The 13,911-nt window shown below is 46.6% G+C and overlaps 2 protein-coding genes across 6 annotated transcripts in view; both read left to right on the top strand.

Annotated features, from left to right (window-relative positions):
- ZDHHC1 (zDHHC palmitoyltransferase 1) overlaps positions 1-13,911 on the top strand; it is a 95,381-nt gene that overhangs the window by 77,598 nt on the left and 3,872 nt on the right. The gene's annotated exons all lie outside the window — the stretch shown is intronic.
- The window catches only part of LOC116829712 (palmitoyltransferase ZDHHC1-like), a 28,041-nt gene that overhangs the window by 12,676 nt on the left and 1,454 nt on the right, over positions 1-13,911 (top strand). The window contains exons 5-6 of the mRNA XM_075073821.1: positions 6,090-6,175; positions 12,855-12,948. Coding sequence (XP_074929922.1) covers positions 6,090-6,175; positions 12,855-12,948 — 180 coding nt within the window. The remainder of the gene's footprint in view (positions 1-6,089; positions 6,176-12,854; positions 12,949-13,911) is intronic.

Raw genomic sequence — 13,911 nt, 5'->3', positions numbered from 1 at the left:
TCACCTCCATTTGCAGTCCATGGAGAACTCCACTGCTGCACCTCTCTGCCCTACCACTCAACTTCCACATGGCATCAGGGGCCTCAGCCCTATCTCTGCCTCTCCATGCAGGAGGACATTAAGGACAACCACAGCTTCACATAGGCTGACCTGTGAAAGACATGGTAGCTTTATGTGTAGCTAAAATGGACATGAATGTTCTTTCCCATTGTTAACTTCTGGTCTATTAAATTATTAAGTTTTTAATTTATTTGCTTTTAAATTGCACAGATTTTTCTTTGCACTGATTTTGTTACTCGATAAAGTTATATTATTTGGAAAAGAATTCATCTTTATTAGTTCACAACATACGCTGTAAAATGTCTAGCAGTTCTGAAAGCACCTCCCTTCTGGTTACTGTGTAGTGTGACACAACTCATAGGATCAGTGACAAACACAGTGTAATAATCATAAATGTACAGCAAGCGCTGCCAAATTAATAGCCGCATGGACAATGTTATATTCATACATGTCCACCAAGGACCACACCATCCCTAACAGGCCCCAAAACAGCAGGCTTAGATAGAGAACTATACACCACTGCGGCTCACTGTTCAAGTGTTTATTCAAAGCCTTCCTGTGCCGTATAGCTCTGTTGAGCTCTTCTAATAGCCTTTGTGTCTGGCTGTTCAAATTCAGCAGGCAGCTGCTATATGCCTGCCCACCCTCCACCCCAGCTGCAGCTTCCCCCCCTTTGCCTCACAGATATTATGCAGGACATAGCAGGCATCTGTACCCACTGGGATATTTTTGTCACTGAGGTCAAATCTTGTGAGTTAACAGTGCCAGAGTCCCTTCAAGCAACCAAAGGCACATTAAACTGTCATTCTGCATCTGGTGAGGTGGTAGTTAAAGCGTTGCTTGATGCTGTGAAGGTGAGTGGTGAGCTGGGGGAGCAAGGGGTAAACTTGGTTGGCAAGGATCACTATTGGCATTTCAACGTTGCCAGCGGCAATCTGCTCGTTGGGAAAGAAAGTCCCTGCTTGCAGCTTTATGAACAGCCCTGTGTTTTTAAAGATGTGAGTGTCGTGCATCTTCCCTGAGCAGCTGACACTGATATCGGTGAAGCATCCCTGGTGATCCACCAGTGGTTGCACAACCATAAAAAAGTAGCCCTTTCTGTTGATGTACTCTGTGGCAAGGTCTTCTGATGCCAGAATAGGGATATGTGTGCTGTCTGTTGCGCCACCATAGCTCAAAGATCCCATTGCTGCAAAACCATCCACTATGGCCTGCATGTTACTGAGAGTCCCAGTCCTGCATAGCAGAAGGCAATTAATGACACTGCACACTTGCATGATACCGGTCTCTGCAGTGGATTTTCCAATTCTAAAATGATTTCCCACTGACTGGTAGCAATCTGACGTTGCAAGTTTCCACAGTTCAATCACCACTTGCTTCTCTACGGTCAGGGCAGCTGTGAAATTCTGCTGTTTCTGTGCTGGAGGGCTGGGGAAGGCTTGGCACACAGATCCAGGAATGCGGCCTTGCATATCCAAAAGTTCTGCTCATGATCCCAAGCCTGCATTACAGTGCAACTCCAACAGTCCGTGCTCATTTCTTGGGCCCAGAAGCAGCGCTCCACCATCTGCAGCTGCTCCGTGAGCACCACCATCAACCTTTAATTGAGTCTCGCTGTGTCACACAGCAGTCTGTCCTCCAAGGAATCGTCCTGTTCCCCCGCTGATTTGGTTATTCTTGTGGTTCTGCAAATTCCAGAGGATTGTGCGTCCTGTGCTTGCAGTGCTTATGACAATAGTGCAGAGCTGTACATGCCCCGTGCTTCTGTCAGAGATGGTGGTACCAAGGGGGGCTGCATGAGTTCATGGAATTTTGAAAACTGGTGTGAAAATTGTGGGATATAGCGGACTATGGAATAGAGACAGTTGCATGCTGGTAAGCTGATCCCTTGCTCCCTGTCACCCTGTGCAATTCATTGCCAAAACTTTCCTGGATGGTGGTGGGTTACATGCTGGGATATCTACCCATGGTGCACCGCACTACATTGACACAAGCACTCCTGGTGAGTACGCACAGCACCAGTGCAAGGAGTCAAGTAGGTATGCACACAAACAATATACTATGTGCGGTGGCTTTATGCCAGTGTAACTTGCGATGACAAAAGTTTGTAGTGTAGGCATGGCCTTGACCTTGGAATGTGCAGCGAAGGCTGTGGAAGCTGTGAAAAGAGTACCCTGGCATTATTCATGTATGGTAGGTTTGGGATATCTGGTTAATTTGAAGCACTACACAGTCATGGCGGTAATATTTATTTTATGTTGCTGCAGAGGTGGAGGCTAAGTTTTCTGACCACTATGTTGCTGGGAGGGGGTTTTGGATAATCTAAGGCAGATTCTTCTGCCCTCCTAGATGGAGGAGACTAAAGAACTGTGTCCTATTACGTGATGCTCTGAGCCAAAGAGGGGTTTATGGCTGTGTTGTGCAGTATTCCTCTTGTGAGAGTTCATCCCATTTACTAGCTGTCAGGTCTGCCTCCATTTGTTTTTGCTGGTCAGCCCTTATGCCTTACTCCAGGGGTGGCCACCCTGAGCCTGAGAAGGAGCCAGAATTTAACAGTATACACTGCCAAAGAGCCACAGTAATACGTCATCAGCTCCATATCAGCTTCCCCACCCTGCTCCCAGCACCTCCCACCCACTGGCAGGCCCACCGATCAGTGCCTTCCCTCCCTCCCCACATCTCCTGATCAGCTGTTTTGTATGATTAAGGAGGCTCTGGTGGGGAGGAGCGAGGGCATTGCAGGTTCAGGGTAGGGGGCAGGAAGGAGTGGAGTAGGGGATGGGCCTGTGGCGGAGCCATAGGTTGAGCAATGAGAACCCTCTGGCACATGGGAAAGTTGGTGCCTGTAGCTCCAGCCCCAGAATCAATGCCTATACAAGGAGCTGCATATTAACTTCTGAAGAGCTGCATGTGGCTCCGGAGCCACAGGTTGGCCGCCCCTGCCTTACTCTGTTCAGGTGTCATGTGACCTTTATGGTTATATGTGACTTACAGACTAGAATGAATGAAGTGGGTTTTAGAAAGCTTTTTTTCCTCTAGGAGAGTGTTGCTCCGAAAATTCCTGAGATGTGTCCTTTGTTAACCTTACTGGTGTTGCCAGGCCTGCGTTGTTGTTCACTCGTGTTTGCATTCTGTGGACATAGCAGAGAATGTATTCCAAGAATGTGTGATGCAACAGATGATCAGTGTTCCTCTTGTCTTAATGGGTAGCTTCTTTGTCTGTAGGACAACAGAATACTTTCCCTAGTGATGAAAGATTATACAGATCAACATGAGAGGAAAACTGGAGAGCTTTGTCACTAACACATTTCTCACCCAACTCTGTTAAGGGAGAAGATGTCGCACTTTGTTACTGAGCAATAACTGGATAGCAGATTGTAGGGTTGAACTCAGCATTGAGAAACCCCTTCTTTGTATACACTGAGCCCTAATCACTCCCAATAGCTGTGCCCTGTAATGGCCAGTCTTGCTTGGATCTCTCCAAGAGCAGCTCTTTTCAGCCACAAGGTGGTTTTCTCTGAAAAGATCTAAATCTCTCCTGCCTTGGTGTGAGATTGTCTCTTACTGTGGCCTCCCTGTTGCCTCATTTGACATATATAGCCTGCTCATACAATGTGAACAGCTAGGTAATTGCACGCTCCCAAAGTGGTTTGTTGACTTGAAGAAGTTCATATATTTAAAATCTACTAAGCCAATTATTTTCAAACTTGTCTTGATATTTAAAAAACGGTTCAATAGTTCTAGAGGTATGAACATTTAAAATTTAAGATGAGCATTTTTGAAAAGTTTTGGCAGCTCTGAAGTATTCTGTTTTGCTTTCCTTTAATCAGAAGGTAAGATGGTACCAGGACTTAAGACATTCAGACCAAGATTTTCAGTGCCTACTGTTTTGGGTGCCTGACTTGAGACTGATTTTCAGAGGCTGGGTGCTCAGAATTTTCTGAAGAGCAAGCCCCTTCAAAATTTCCCAAAGTGGGTGTGACAGAATGCACCCCCGTATTCACACCTTACACACTAGTGTAATAATCTTTGTACCTTTATGCCTTGTGAGGTATCATTTAAAACCCATAACTTGCTGGTCAGTATTGTCATGGTGAAATATAGGTAGCAACATTGTATGTGAAGTTATAAGATTCCTCTTGTATGGTGTTATTAGCACATGTTCCAAATCCCACAGCCCAGCCCAGGCAGAAGTTGGCAAACAGGTCTATCCTAAACAAGGGAATGTGGACTTGCCTTAATTTGCATTTAAGCAGTAAACAGAATCATCAAGCATAAAGGGGAATGGAGGAAACAAAAAGAAACCCTCATATGACCATACATCGGTGAAAAAACTCAGGAGGGAACATCCTTCCACACGGACTCTTTGTCTTCTGGGTCTCAACTGAAAATGCTTTTCAAGAGGGGGACAGACACTTATAAAAGGAGAGGCAAACAGCCCATGACACTTCTCTCCCTCCCTATCCGTTTCACTCTTTGCATCTGAAAAGACAAAAGAAGCAGCCGTTGAACTTTGGGGTAGGGATCCTGCTTAGAGGTTTGGTCAGTATGGCTATTGGAAGCATGTGATGAGGAACTTTGCTTTAAATCTAATGTAGTTTGTTAAGTTAGGCAGTAAAAAGCGTTTTATCTTTTATTTTTCTTTTAACCATTTCTGACTCTTATGCCTCATTGCTTGTACTCACTTAGAATCTCTCTCTTTATAGTTAATAAACTTTCTTTATTGTTTTACCCAATCCAGTGTATTTAAATTAAAGTGTCTGGGTATCTCTATTTAAAAGTAATAAGCTGGTGTATATGATTTGTGTAAAGAAATAATAGTCTTAATATATTTGGACTGTCCGGAGAGGGCTGGGCAGTGCAAGATATTCATTTCTGGGGGATAATCGGGCAGTGTTGGGGTTGCTCTGGAGAAGTAACCAAGGCTGGAGAGAGCCAGAGTGTAGTGTGGCTGGGAAGTTGCAGTTTCACACAGACGCTCAGGGTGTGACGTATGTTGGAAGGCTGTTTGTAAGCGGCCCCGGTTGGACCTACTGCAGCAAGGCATTGTAAGGCACCCAAGGTTGCAGGGCAGCGGTGACATAGCCCCTGGCTGGTCTGAATTGCATCTTGGTATGTCACAATGGGCACCCAAAGTCACTATCACTTTTAACAATCTTGCCATCATAACTTTAAATCGACTGTAGTGATTTTCATTAAGCTTTTCTTTAAAGTCTCCATGAAACCTACAAGCTAAATCAGTTTTGGAGAAGACTGGCTTGGTGGTAGTTCATGTTTCAAATGAGTTGGAAAAAGTGAACTGAACTGAGGTGTCTCAGCCCTGGCTTTCCAGAACCAAGCCTGTCTTCTCTGATGGCTACCTACCAATCTTGGTGCTTTTGTATTCTGGCCATCTCCATTGCATAGTGACGTTTATTTATTTATTTATTGGGTTGGTGGGTAGGTTGGGGGGCCATCCCCTTAATCCAGTTATTGGGATTTAAAAGATTTATTAACTCAACCCTCTTGTATATTGACACCATAATGTAAAATGTAAATTCCAGATCATATATTATCTTGGATATATGTACATCTACAAAAACATTTGTCCAAAGGAGTAGCATTAACTTTCACTGTTGCAGTTCCTGGCCTTTGCACACTTCTCTTTGAAACATCAATGTTGATTTAACAGAGATTTTTGTATTTAATATTTGAATAACTTTTTCTTTAATCCAGCTGTTTGGGTCTGGTGAAAATTTTTCTGAGGGACTTTTTTTAAGGTCCAAAGAAACTGAGGTTGGTGTTCATTTCTCCATTCTGATTGAACTGCAGATCTAGTCTCAGTTGATTGATCTGGTCGGTATTTCATATAGTGGGGTCTTATTAAACAATAGACCCCACTGATATGTCTCATTTGCTGGCTGGCTGAGCAGAAAGCCTTCCTTCCGACTTGTGATTAAGGGGAAAAACCCGCTCCTTAACCCTGCTGATGTGTGTCCTTCATCAGGTGCCCATATAGTTTTATTAATGTTTATTCTTGTTCTTTTCAGGAAGTGGATTTTTATGCAGGAAACCTTGGCTACACCAACCCTGAGATACAGGTGGAAGACTTGTCAACAGTGACATCAGGCAGAGAGTGAGTACAACTAACGCTAGCAGAGGTTTCCTGGCATGATGTGTGCTGTGTATGAAATTGACACCCAAGTCACCCTCTGTGACCCCAGTGGAGGTAAAAGTGCTTAGGAGACTGAAGCAATGCATTTGTGTGTTCGAGCATGCCATGCTTTAACCTTGGAAACTGCCTAAGAGTGTGTAAATACCTCCAGAGGTTCTTTAACCTACCAGGAAAACATCTTTTCTAGAACTCTCTAATGCAGGAGTGGGCAAACTACGGCCTGCGGTCCGGATCCAGCCCCTCAGGGCTTTGGATCCGGCCCATGGGATTGCCCCCTGTTGCACTGTGGGCCCCGTGCCGCTCTCAGAAGCAGCCAGCACCACATCCCTTTGGCCCCCGTGTGGGGGGCAGAGGGCACCGAGCGTTACCTCCAGGCACCGGCCCCCGCAGCTCCCATTGTCCGGGAACGGGGAACTGCGGCCAATGGGAGCTTTGGGAGAGGTACCTGGAGGTGCGGCAAGGGCAGCCCTTGGCCCAAAAAGTTTGCCCACCCCTGCTCCAGCAGGACTGTCTTAAATTAAAATTTCTTATGGGATCTTTGCTATTGAAAATTCTGCTTGTGGTCTTGAAAAATTCTGTGCACTCTGACTGAAAAGCAGAACACTAAGCTTTGTTCTCCAGTAGGGGTGTGCACTTGCCTTTGGAATACATGGAAGCTCCACAGGCAGGTCTGAGAACATGACTGGGATCGGAGAGCTTTCAGATAGAAGCAGGAAGCAACTGGGTATCTGAGACTGCCTTACCATGAAAAGGGCTCTGCTGTCCTGAGAGTTTGCCACCCAACTCTCATTAGATTTTTACCTGTCCTTGGGCACCATGTCATGAAACCTCTGCAGTACAGCATGTTGACAGAAAACTGCCCTGGGTAAGAAGCGGTGATCTTTACTGCCTGGCTGGTTAATATAAACACATGAGGAAAATACTCTTTACTTCTGCCGTAGGGGTCAACTGGCAGAGACGACTTCTTCGTATCCAAGTATCTTTTAGTGAAACTGTAGGGGATTCTATCCTTCCATCATGCACTGTGACGAGGTTGCACCTCCCTTCATGCCTTCCAGCTGTTCTCTCTGAATGATGGCAGTGCCATCCAACATCTACCTCCAGAAGAGACAGGCATGACCTAGTAGTCTGAGCTTGGGCCTGGGAGCCAGGAACTTCTGCATTCTAATCTTGGCTCTTGTGCTGATTCCCTCTGTGGCCTTGACGGAGTGACTTAACTTTTGTAATCCGTCTCCTACTGTACAAATTGGGGTAATAGTCACCCTAGCTCACAGCGGTGCCGATGATGATTAATGAGTTTAGGGTTTGGTAAGTGCTTTGAAGGCAGAAGAGTGCTCGGTACTCTTATTCTATATGGTGGGGCTGAAACCTGATTTCTATATCTGAGGTGCTTATTCTCTTTTGCTACACAGTTTCCCCACAGCTCTCCAGGTATCTCAGGATGTCAATAGGTCTTAAAATAAAACTGACTTTAATGTCAAGCCTGAAATAGTTTACCTAGGGAAGGGGTGTTGGTTGTGAGTGAGGGAGCAGTGAGAGCATGGTTGTTACTGTACGTGGAAGGAGGTTATGTGTGTCTAGGAAACCGTGCTTTGTTTGCTTCCCCTCCGCCTCTCTCTGCACCAGCGACTACAACATAGGCCAGGCCATCCAGGGATAGGGATAGATAGGAGAGGAGAAAACGGCAGAGCAGGAATGTATGCCCTACTTCTATGCAGTTGAGGACAGTAGGAAAGCCAAGACATGGACAACTGGATACGACTCCATCCCAGTATATTTAAGTGGGATGCCCAGGGGTCGTCCTGGGGCTGTTTTGTTCCATATCTTCATTAATGATCTGGAGAGATGGCGTGGCTTGCACTCTAGCAGTTGCAGATGCACTAAACTTGGAGGAGTGGATGAATATGCTGAGGGTAGGGATAGGTCAGAGGACCAGGACAAATGAGAGGACTGACCAAAAAGAAACTGATGAGAGTTAAAACAAGGACAAGTGCGAGTCCTGCACTTAGGACGGAGAATCCCATTCACTTTTCTAAGACTGGGAACCGCATGGCTAGCAGCAGTTCTGCGAAAAGGACCTAGGAGTGACAGTGGAGAGAGCTGGGATATTGAGTCAACAGTTGCTCTTGTTGCCAAGAAGGTAATTGGCATTTTGGGCTGTATAAGGTTAGGGGTATTGCCAGCAGTCGGGAGGTGATCATTCTCTCATTCGACATTGTGAGGCCTCTTTGAAGTACTGTTTGTGTGGGGGCCCAAATGGACACAAGAGGTGTGCGAAAAACCTTGGAAAGAGTCTAGCGAACGGGCGGGTGGTGGGCAACAAAAATTTTCGGGGGCTGGACACATGACATAGGAGGAAGAGCTGATGGGAAACTGGGATTGTGTAGTCTGCAGAAGAGAAGAATGAGGGGGGATTTGATAGCTGCTTTCAACTACCTGAAAGGGGGTTCCAAAGAGGATGGATCTAGACTGTTCTCAGTGGTACCTGATGACAGAACAAGGAGTAATGGCCTCAAGTTGCAGTGGGGGAGGTTTAGGTTGAATATTAGGAAAAACTTTTTCACTCAGAGAGTGGTGACGCACTGGAATGGGAGGTGGTGGAATCTCCTTCCTTAGAGGTTTTTAAGGTCAGGCTTGACAAAGCCCTGGTTGGGATGATTTAGTTGAGAATTGATCCTGGTTTGAGCAGGGAGTTGGATTAGATGACCTCCTGAGGTCCCTTCTAACCCTGATATTCTATGATTCTATAACCCTCCTCTGAAACACCAGCATGAACCAACTGTTCCTCTGTGAGAGGGATATGCACCAGGCCACATGCCCCTGGCATCTGCTCCCTTAGGGCTGCAGTAGGGATATGAGAGAGAGTTTCCATTTTCCTTGCACTTCCAGGACTCCCCTTCTCTCTGATTGGGAACCCTGTGATTTGCAACATAAATAACGTCCTGTGGAAGTGGTTCTTCTGCCCAGTTTGACTTCACTTTGAGATCCCCTGCTCTCACCACACCGATATGGGGAAAATTACTAAGTTTGACTGCATGGCTAACCTTCACGTACAGCCCTGTCACATTCCATGGCACATGCTACTATGAAGTTCAGTACTCGGAACACACCGTTGGGGTCCTGGTTGGAATGTGTTCAAAATCCGGCCCTTTGTTTTCTTCCTCCCTCATGCTGGACACAAAACTCCCAGGCCCTCACGACTGTGCAGTGTGAGACTCTTTAAATACTTCACACTCTTTCCTGTCTCCTTCCCACATGCGCACACCACTAGCCCCTGGGTATCAGAAAGGATCCACACACCAAACCATACAGTGTTATTTCCTTTACCATACCCAAAAGTCCATCCTCTCTTTGTTAGACCAACTGCTAAATTGGTTAACTCTCACCTTGACTACTACAACCTTCTCTTCTCTGGTCTCCCTGCCTGTCACTTTGCCCCTGTCCAGTCCATCCAAAATGGATCTTCCTTGCATGACACTCAGATCATGTCACTCCACTATTCCACTCCCTTCACCGCCACCTTCTCACTGTTCACGTTATATTCAAACTTCTGATCCTTCAAAGTTCTGCTTAGATTCATAGACTCCAAGGCCAGCAGGGACCACTGTCGTCATCTAGTCTGACCTGCATAACACAGACATCCCCAGCTCCTGATGTGGTCTTTTAAGGGGACTCTGCTGCTCCTGACTGTCCCTCCTTAGTCTGACCTCAGTCAGGGCAGTTCTTGGACCCTCAACTCTAAGTCTAGCAGTCTGCTTTGGGCTCTCACTTCTGTTCATGCGGGCAGCCTGGTGCAAATGTGTCACCCCTTTGCTGTCCTAGGCCTTTCAGCCTCCCTTTCCTTCTCCGGACTCTCCTCTTTATAGCAGGCCTTGTTTCCTCTGTTGGCTGCAGCTCTCAGTGCAGATCTCAGAGCTCTGGCCTCTGCATGGGGAGGTGGTCAAGCTGCTTGTCTGTAAACCGGAGAGGCTCTCCTCCCTCTTCTGTCTGTGCTCAGTATGGGGTTTAAAGACCTCTTCACGTAAGGCCATAGAACGTACTCAAAGTAACTCCTGTTTGACATACAGAGTATCTTTTAAAAATGACCTTTTTCTCACTCTCCTACTCTCCTCCCTCCACACAAGCCGCCTTCCCAGCTACTGTCTCTCCCATCTATTTACAGCTTCTGTGCTGTTCCTTACTCTTCAAACTCCTCGTTCTTACTACCCCCTCTTTATTCAAATTCCTTTCTTCCATGATGCCCCCCATTCATGACCCCTGAGGAACTCAATTATAGATCATGATTTAACTAAAATAAATACTTTTTAAAAATCATTGTTTTGAGATTGGACTTTCACCTGGTCTCCCAATGTTACTGTTCATTTTGTTTTGGAATCCTGTTTCTGTGAGGACTATGTTAACGCACACTAGGCCTTTCATTTCGCACCAGCACCAGGAAGGTCTACACGGGACAGTTAGAGCAGAACACGGAGCACTTTGCAGTTCACACCCCCATAGCTTGGTCTGGCATCAGTGTAGACGGGCCCTGAGGTTAGTTTTGTGGTAGATTATAGATAATTTAGTTTTGCTGGTGTTTCAGTCACACTGCAGAGATCTCCGGGATTTAAGCTGTGTTCAACTTGCAAGGCTGTAATGCCAGGAAATTATAAACAGTATTTTTTGTTTGGGAGAAGGCATGTGAGGGACAAGTGCCTTATTTGCACCCCATTTCCTTCAAGAACTAACAAATCTGGAGATCTTCCGGAAGACAACACATCCCTCTGCAGACTCTAATGGCCCTGCTCATGAGGAGGCTGAAAGCTCATCTACCAAAGTGCTCTTCCAGCTGCCTGGTGCCTAAGGTGAAATCTGGGGAAAAGAGGAGTTCTTCTTCTGCCTCTGTGGCTTCATCAAAGCCAAAGAAGTCCAGTTTTCTGTTGGAGGCTGAGGCCAGATTGAAAAAGTCTTCACCCACAACTCCCAGGAGTGACGAGTCAAGTAAAAGACACAAGTCCTCTGGTACTGTGTTGAAGTCAGAACACAAGTAACAGTCCTCTCTGGTACCAACCGGCAGAGGCAACACTGTTGCTTCTAGCACAAGGCCATCAAGACAGGTGCCTTCAGCATTCAAGATCATTCCAACTCTGGTACCACCTTCATGTACTCTCTGTACGCAAGTCCGTTCAGCTACTTTTATACCCACACCACTGGGACCAGTACTGCCTGCTCTACCTACTGAGGCTGTGCCTCTTATTTTGGTCCCCTGGATGCCAACAGCTTTTTTGGCTGCAAAAGACTTATGTCTATTGATACTGCATTTACCTCTGTTACATCTTCCAGTACTGACCTCTTGTTGCTGTTGGTACAGATGACAGTACAATCAGCATTTCACCCTAGTCAACTACCTCAACAGTTTCATCAGGATCGCCATCGATGCAGACATCAGTACCGCCAACGTAGGGACCTGCATAGCCAGTACTGAGATCATCGTTAACTTCAAATGGAGCTGCTCCACCATTTGCTGTAGAGATCTGCATTACTTCCTTGGAGTTGGATGGTAGCAGACAGGCTTCACCAGCCAGATTCTTCTGTTCATCTTACTTTTAAACACAATGTTGACATGCTGCGAGGACCTGTGCTCTCACACAAGAGCATTACTTGTCCAGATATTCGGCCGTGGTGCCCTCCCATCGCTTGCCTAAGGCAGGAAAAAGTGATGGGGCCACAGCCCTATGACCTCCTGGTGGCTCCCCCTGTTCCAGGAAGGGGGCAGTGAGGAGGGAGTGGCAGGTGGGAAAGCCTTGGAGAGGTGGGGACCGTGGGGGAGGGGGCAGAGAGGAGTGAGCTGAGGGCGGGCAGGGCCTCGGAGGAGGATGCATAAGAACGGCCATACTGGATCAGACCAAAGGTCCCTCTAGCCCGATATCCTGTTTTCCAAGAGTGGCCAATGCCAGGTGCTTCAGAGGGAATGAACAGAACAGGTAGTCATCAAATGATCCATCCCAAGTTACCCATTCCCAGCTTCTGGCAAACAGAGGCTAGGGACCGCATCCTGGCTAATAGCCATTGATGGACCTATCCTTCATGAATTTATCTAGTTCCTTTTTGAACCCTGGTATAGTCTTGGCCTTCATAACATCTTCTGGCAAAGAGTTCCACAAGTTGTGTGAAGAAATACTTTCTTTTGTTTGTTTTAAACCTGCTGCCTATTAATTTAATTGGGCGACCCCGAGTTTTTGTGTTATGAGAAGGAGTCAATAACACTTCCTTATTTACTTTCTCTTCACCAGTCAGGATTTTATAGACCTCTATCATATCCCCCCTTAGTCTTCTCTTTTCCAAGCTGAAAAGTCCCAATCTTATTAATCTCTCCTCATATGGAAACCATTCCATACCCCTCATCATTTTGTTGCCCTTTTCTATACCCTCCTAGTTATCAATCCCGTGTGCATGTTGAACAGGAGGGAAACAAGATGGAGCCCTGGGGAGTTCCACAGAACAGTGCCCTTGGGGAGGGGAGGAGCAGTTGCCCCACAGCACTCTCTTGGAACACCCTGCAAGGAAGGAGCCCAGCCCAGCTGTTTCGAGGCACTTGGGCATCAAAGAGTTAACTGTTCCTTAAGAAAGCTGCAATATCTTGTGCATTCTTCATGTGTTTTAGCCTTTCAAAGTTCTGTGTCCACAAGGATGGAGCAGACCCTGAGTTCAACTCTTCTCCTGAGCTCCCAGCTCTTCAGTCCATAGTCCACCCCCAGGTAAGTAAGTGGAGACCTGCTTATAGCCTCGTGACGCTGCCTGTGCTTGTACGGTGTGTCATGTCTCTACAGCACGACACATAACGTGCCTCCTGTCACTTCATTCAGCTTACATGTCTCTCTGGCTTCTCATTTGTTGCTCACACACGGTATGTCTCCCACTGTAGCTGTAGTGTAGAGACTTAGCTACGAAACAGAGCGTTCTCACCCCCAGCAGCACATAGCTAGATTGACCTAATTTTCTCAGTGAATCAGCCCGCGAGACAAATAGTTCCTATTCCCTTCACTTCACAATGGATGGGCTCTTCCATCTCCACTTCTGCAGCGGAACGCCCATATGCATTCTTCTCGTTTTCGTTCACACGAACTTACCTGCCCAGTACCCAACACGACACCGCACTGTTGACCTCACAGACGTACCCGGCGGCAGGTGTGCGATGTGACCACTCTCCTACCGTCTCATCCAACTCAGTACGATACAGAATGTTTTATTTCCGAGTTGAAAGGCAGCGTGGCTGCCCTTGGAGCCTCGCCCAGGGAAGACTGGTGTTTGTGGCTTCCGTTGGCTTAGATTCAGTCCACCCGTGCCACTATGCCACTGCTCTTCCTTCCTGATTAGGTGCAAGTTGCTATGCTAGTGTGACTGCTCTTCTGTGTCTCAGAGGCTTTCTGCAGTTGTTGCTCATTTCTTTTAGCAGGAAGGCCTTACTAGGCGCTTGCACATTGTATGCTATGGGTCGCCAAATGAAAGTGCACTCAGTAGGTTGCTCCTTTGCATCATCCCCACCCCTCAATTCCCTTCCTCCCAAACTTGAATGAATCGCTTTATAAAACTTCATTTAAAATGAGGAATTTAAACCGGCAGCGAGTTATTTAAGTTGGCCAGTTGCAGCATCTTTGACTATGAGTGGATCGTTCTTCATCTGAGCTTCTGTCGATTTTCATAGCGCAGCAAGCGGGAAG

The sequence above is a fragment of the Chelonoidis abingdonii genome, chromosome 19 (genome assembly GCF_003597395.2).
Source record: "Chelonoidis abingdonii isolate Lonesome George chromosome 19, CheloAbing_2.0, whole genome shotgun sequence".
NCBI classification, from domain to species: Eukaryota; Metazoa; Chordata; order Testudines; family Testudinidae; genus Chelonoidis; species Chelonoidis abingdonii.
The sequence above is the reverse complement of the archived record's forward strand: the minus strand, read 5'-3'. Positions and strand labels throughout refer to the sequence as shown.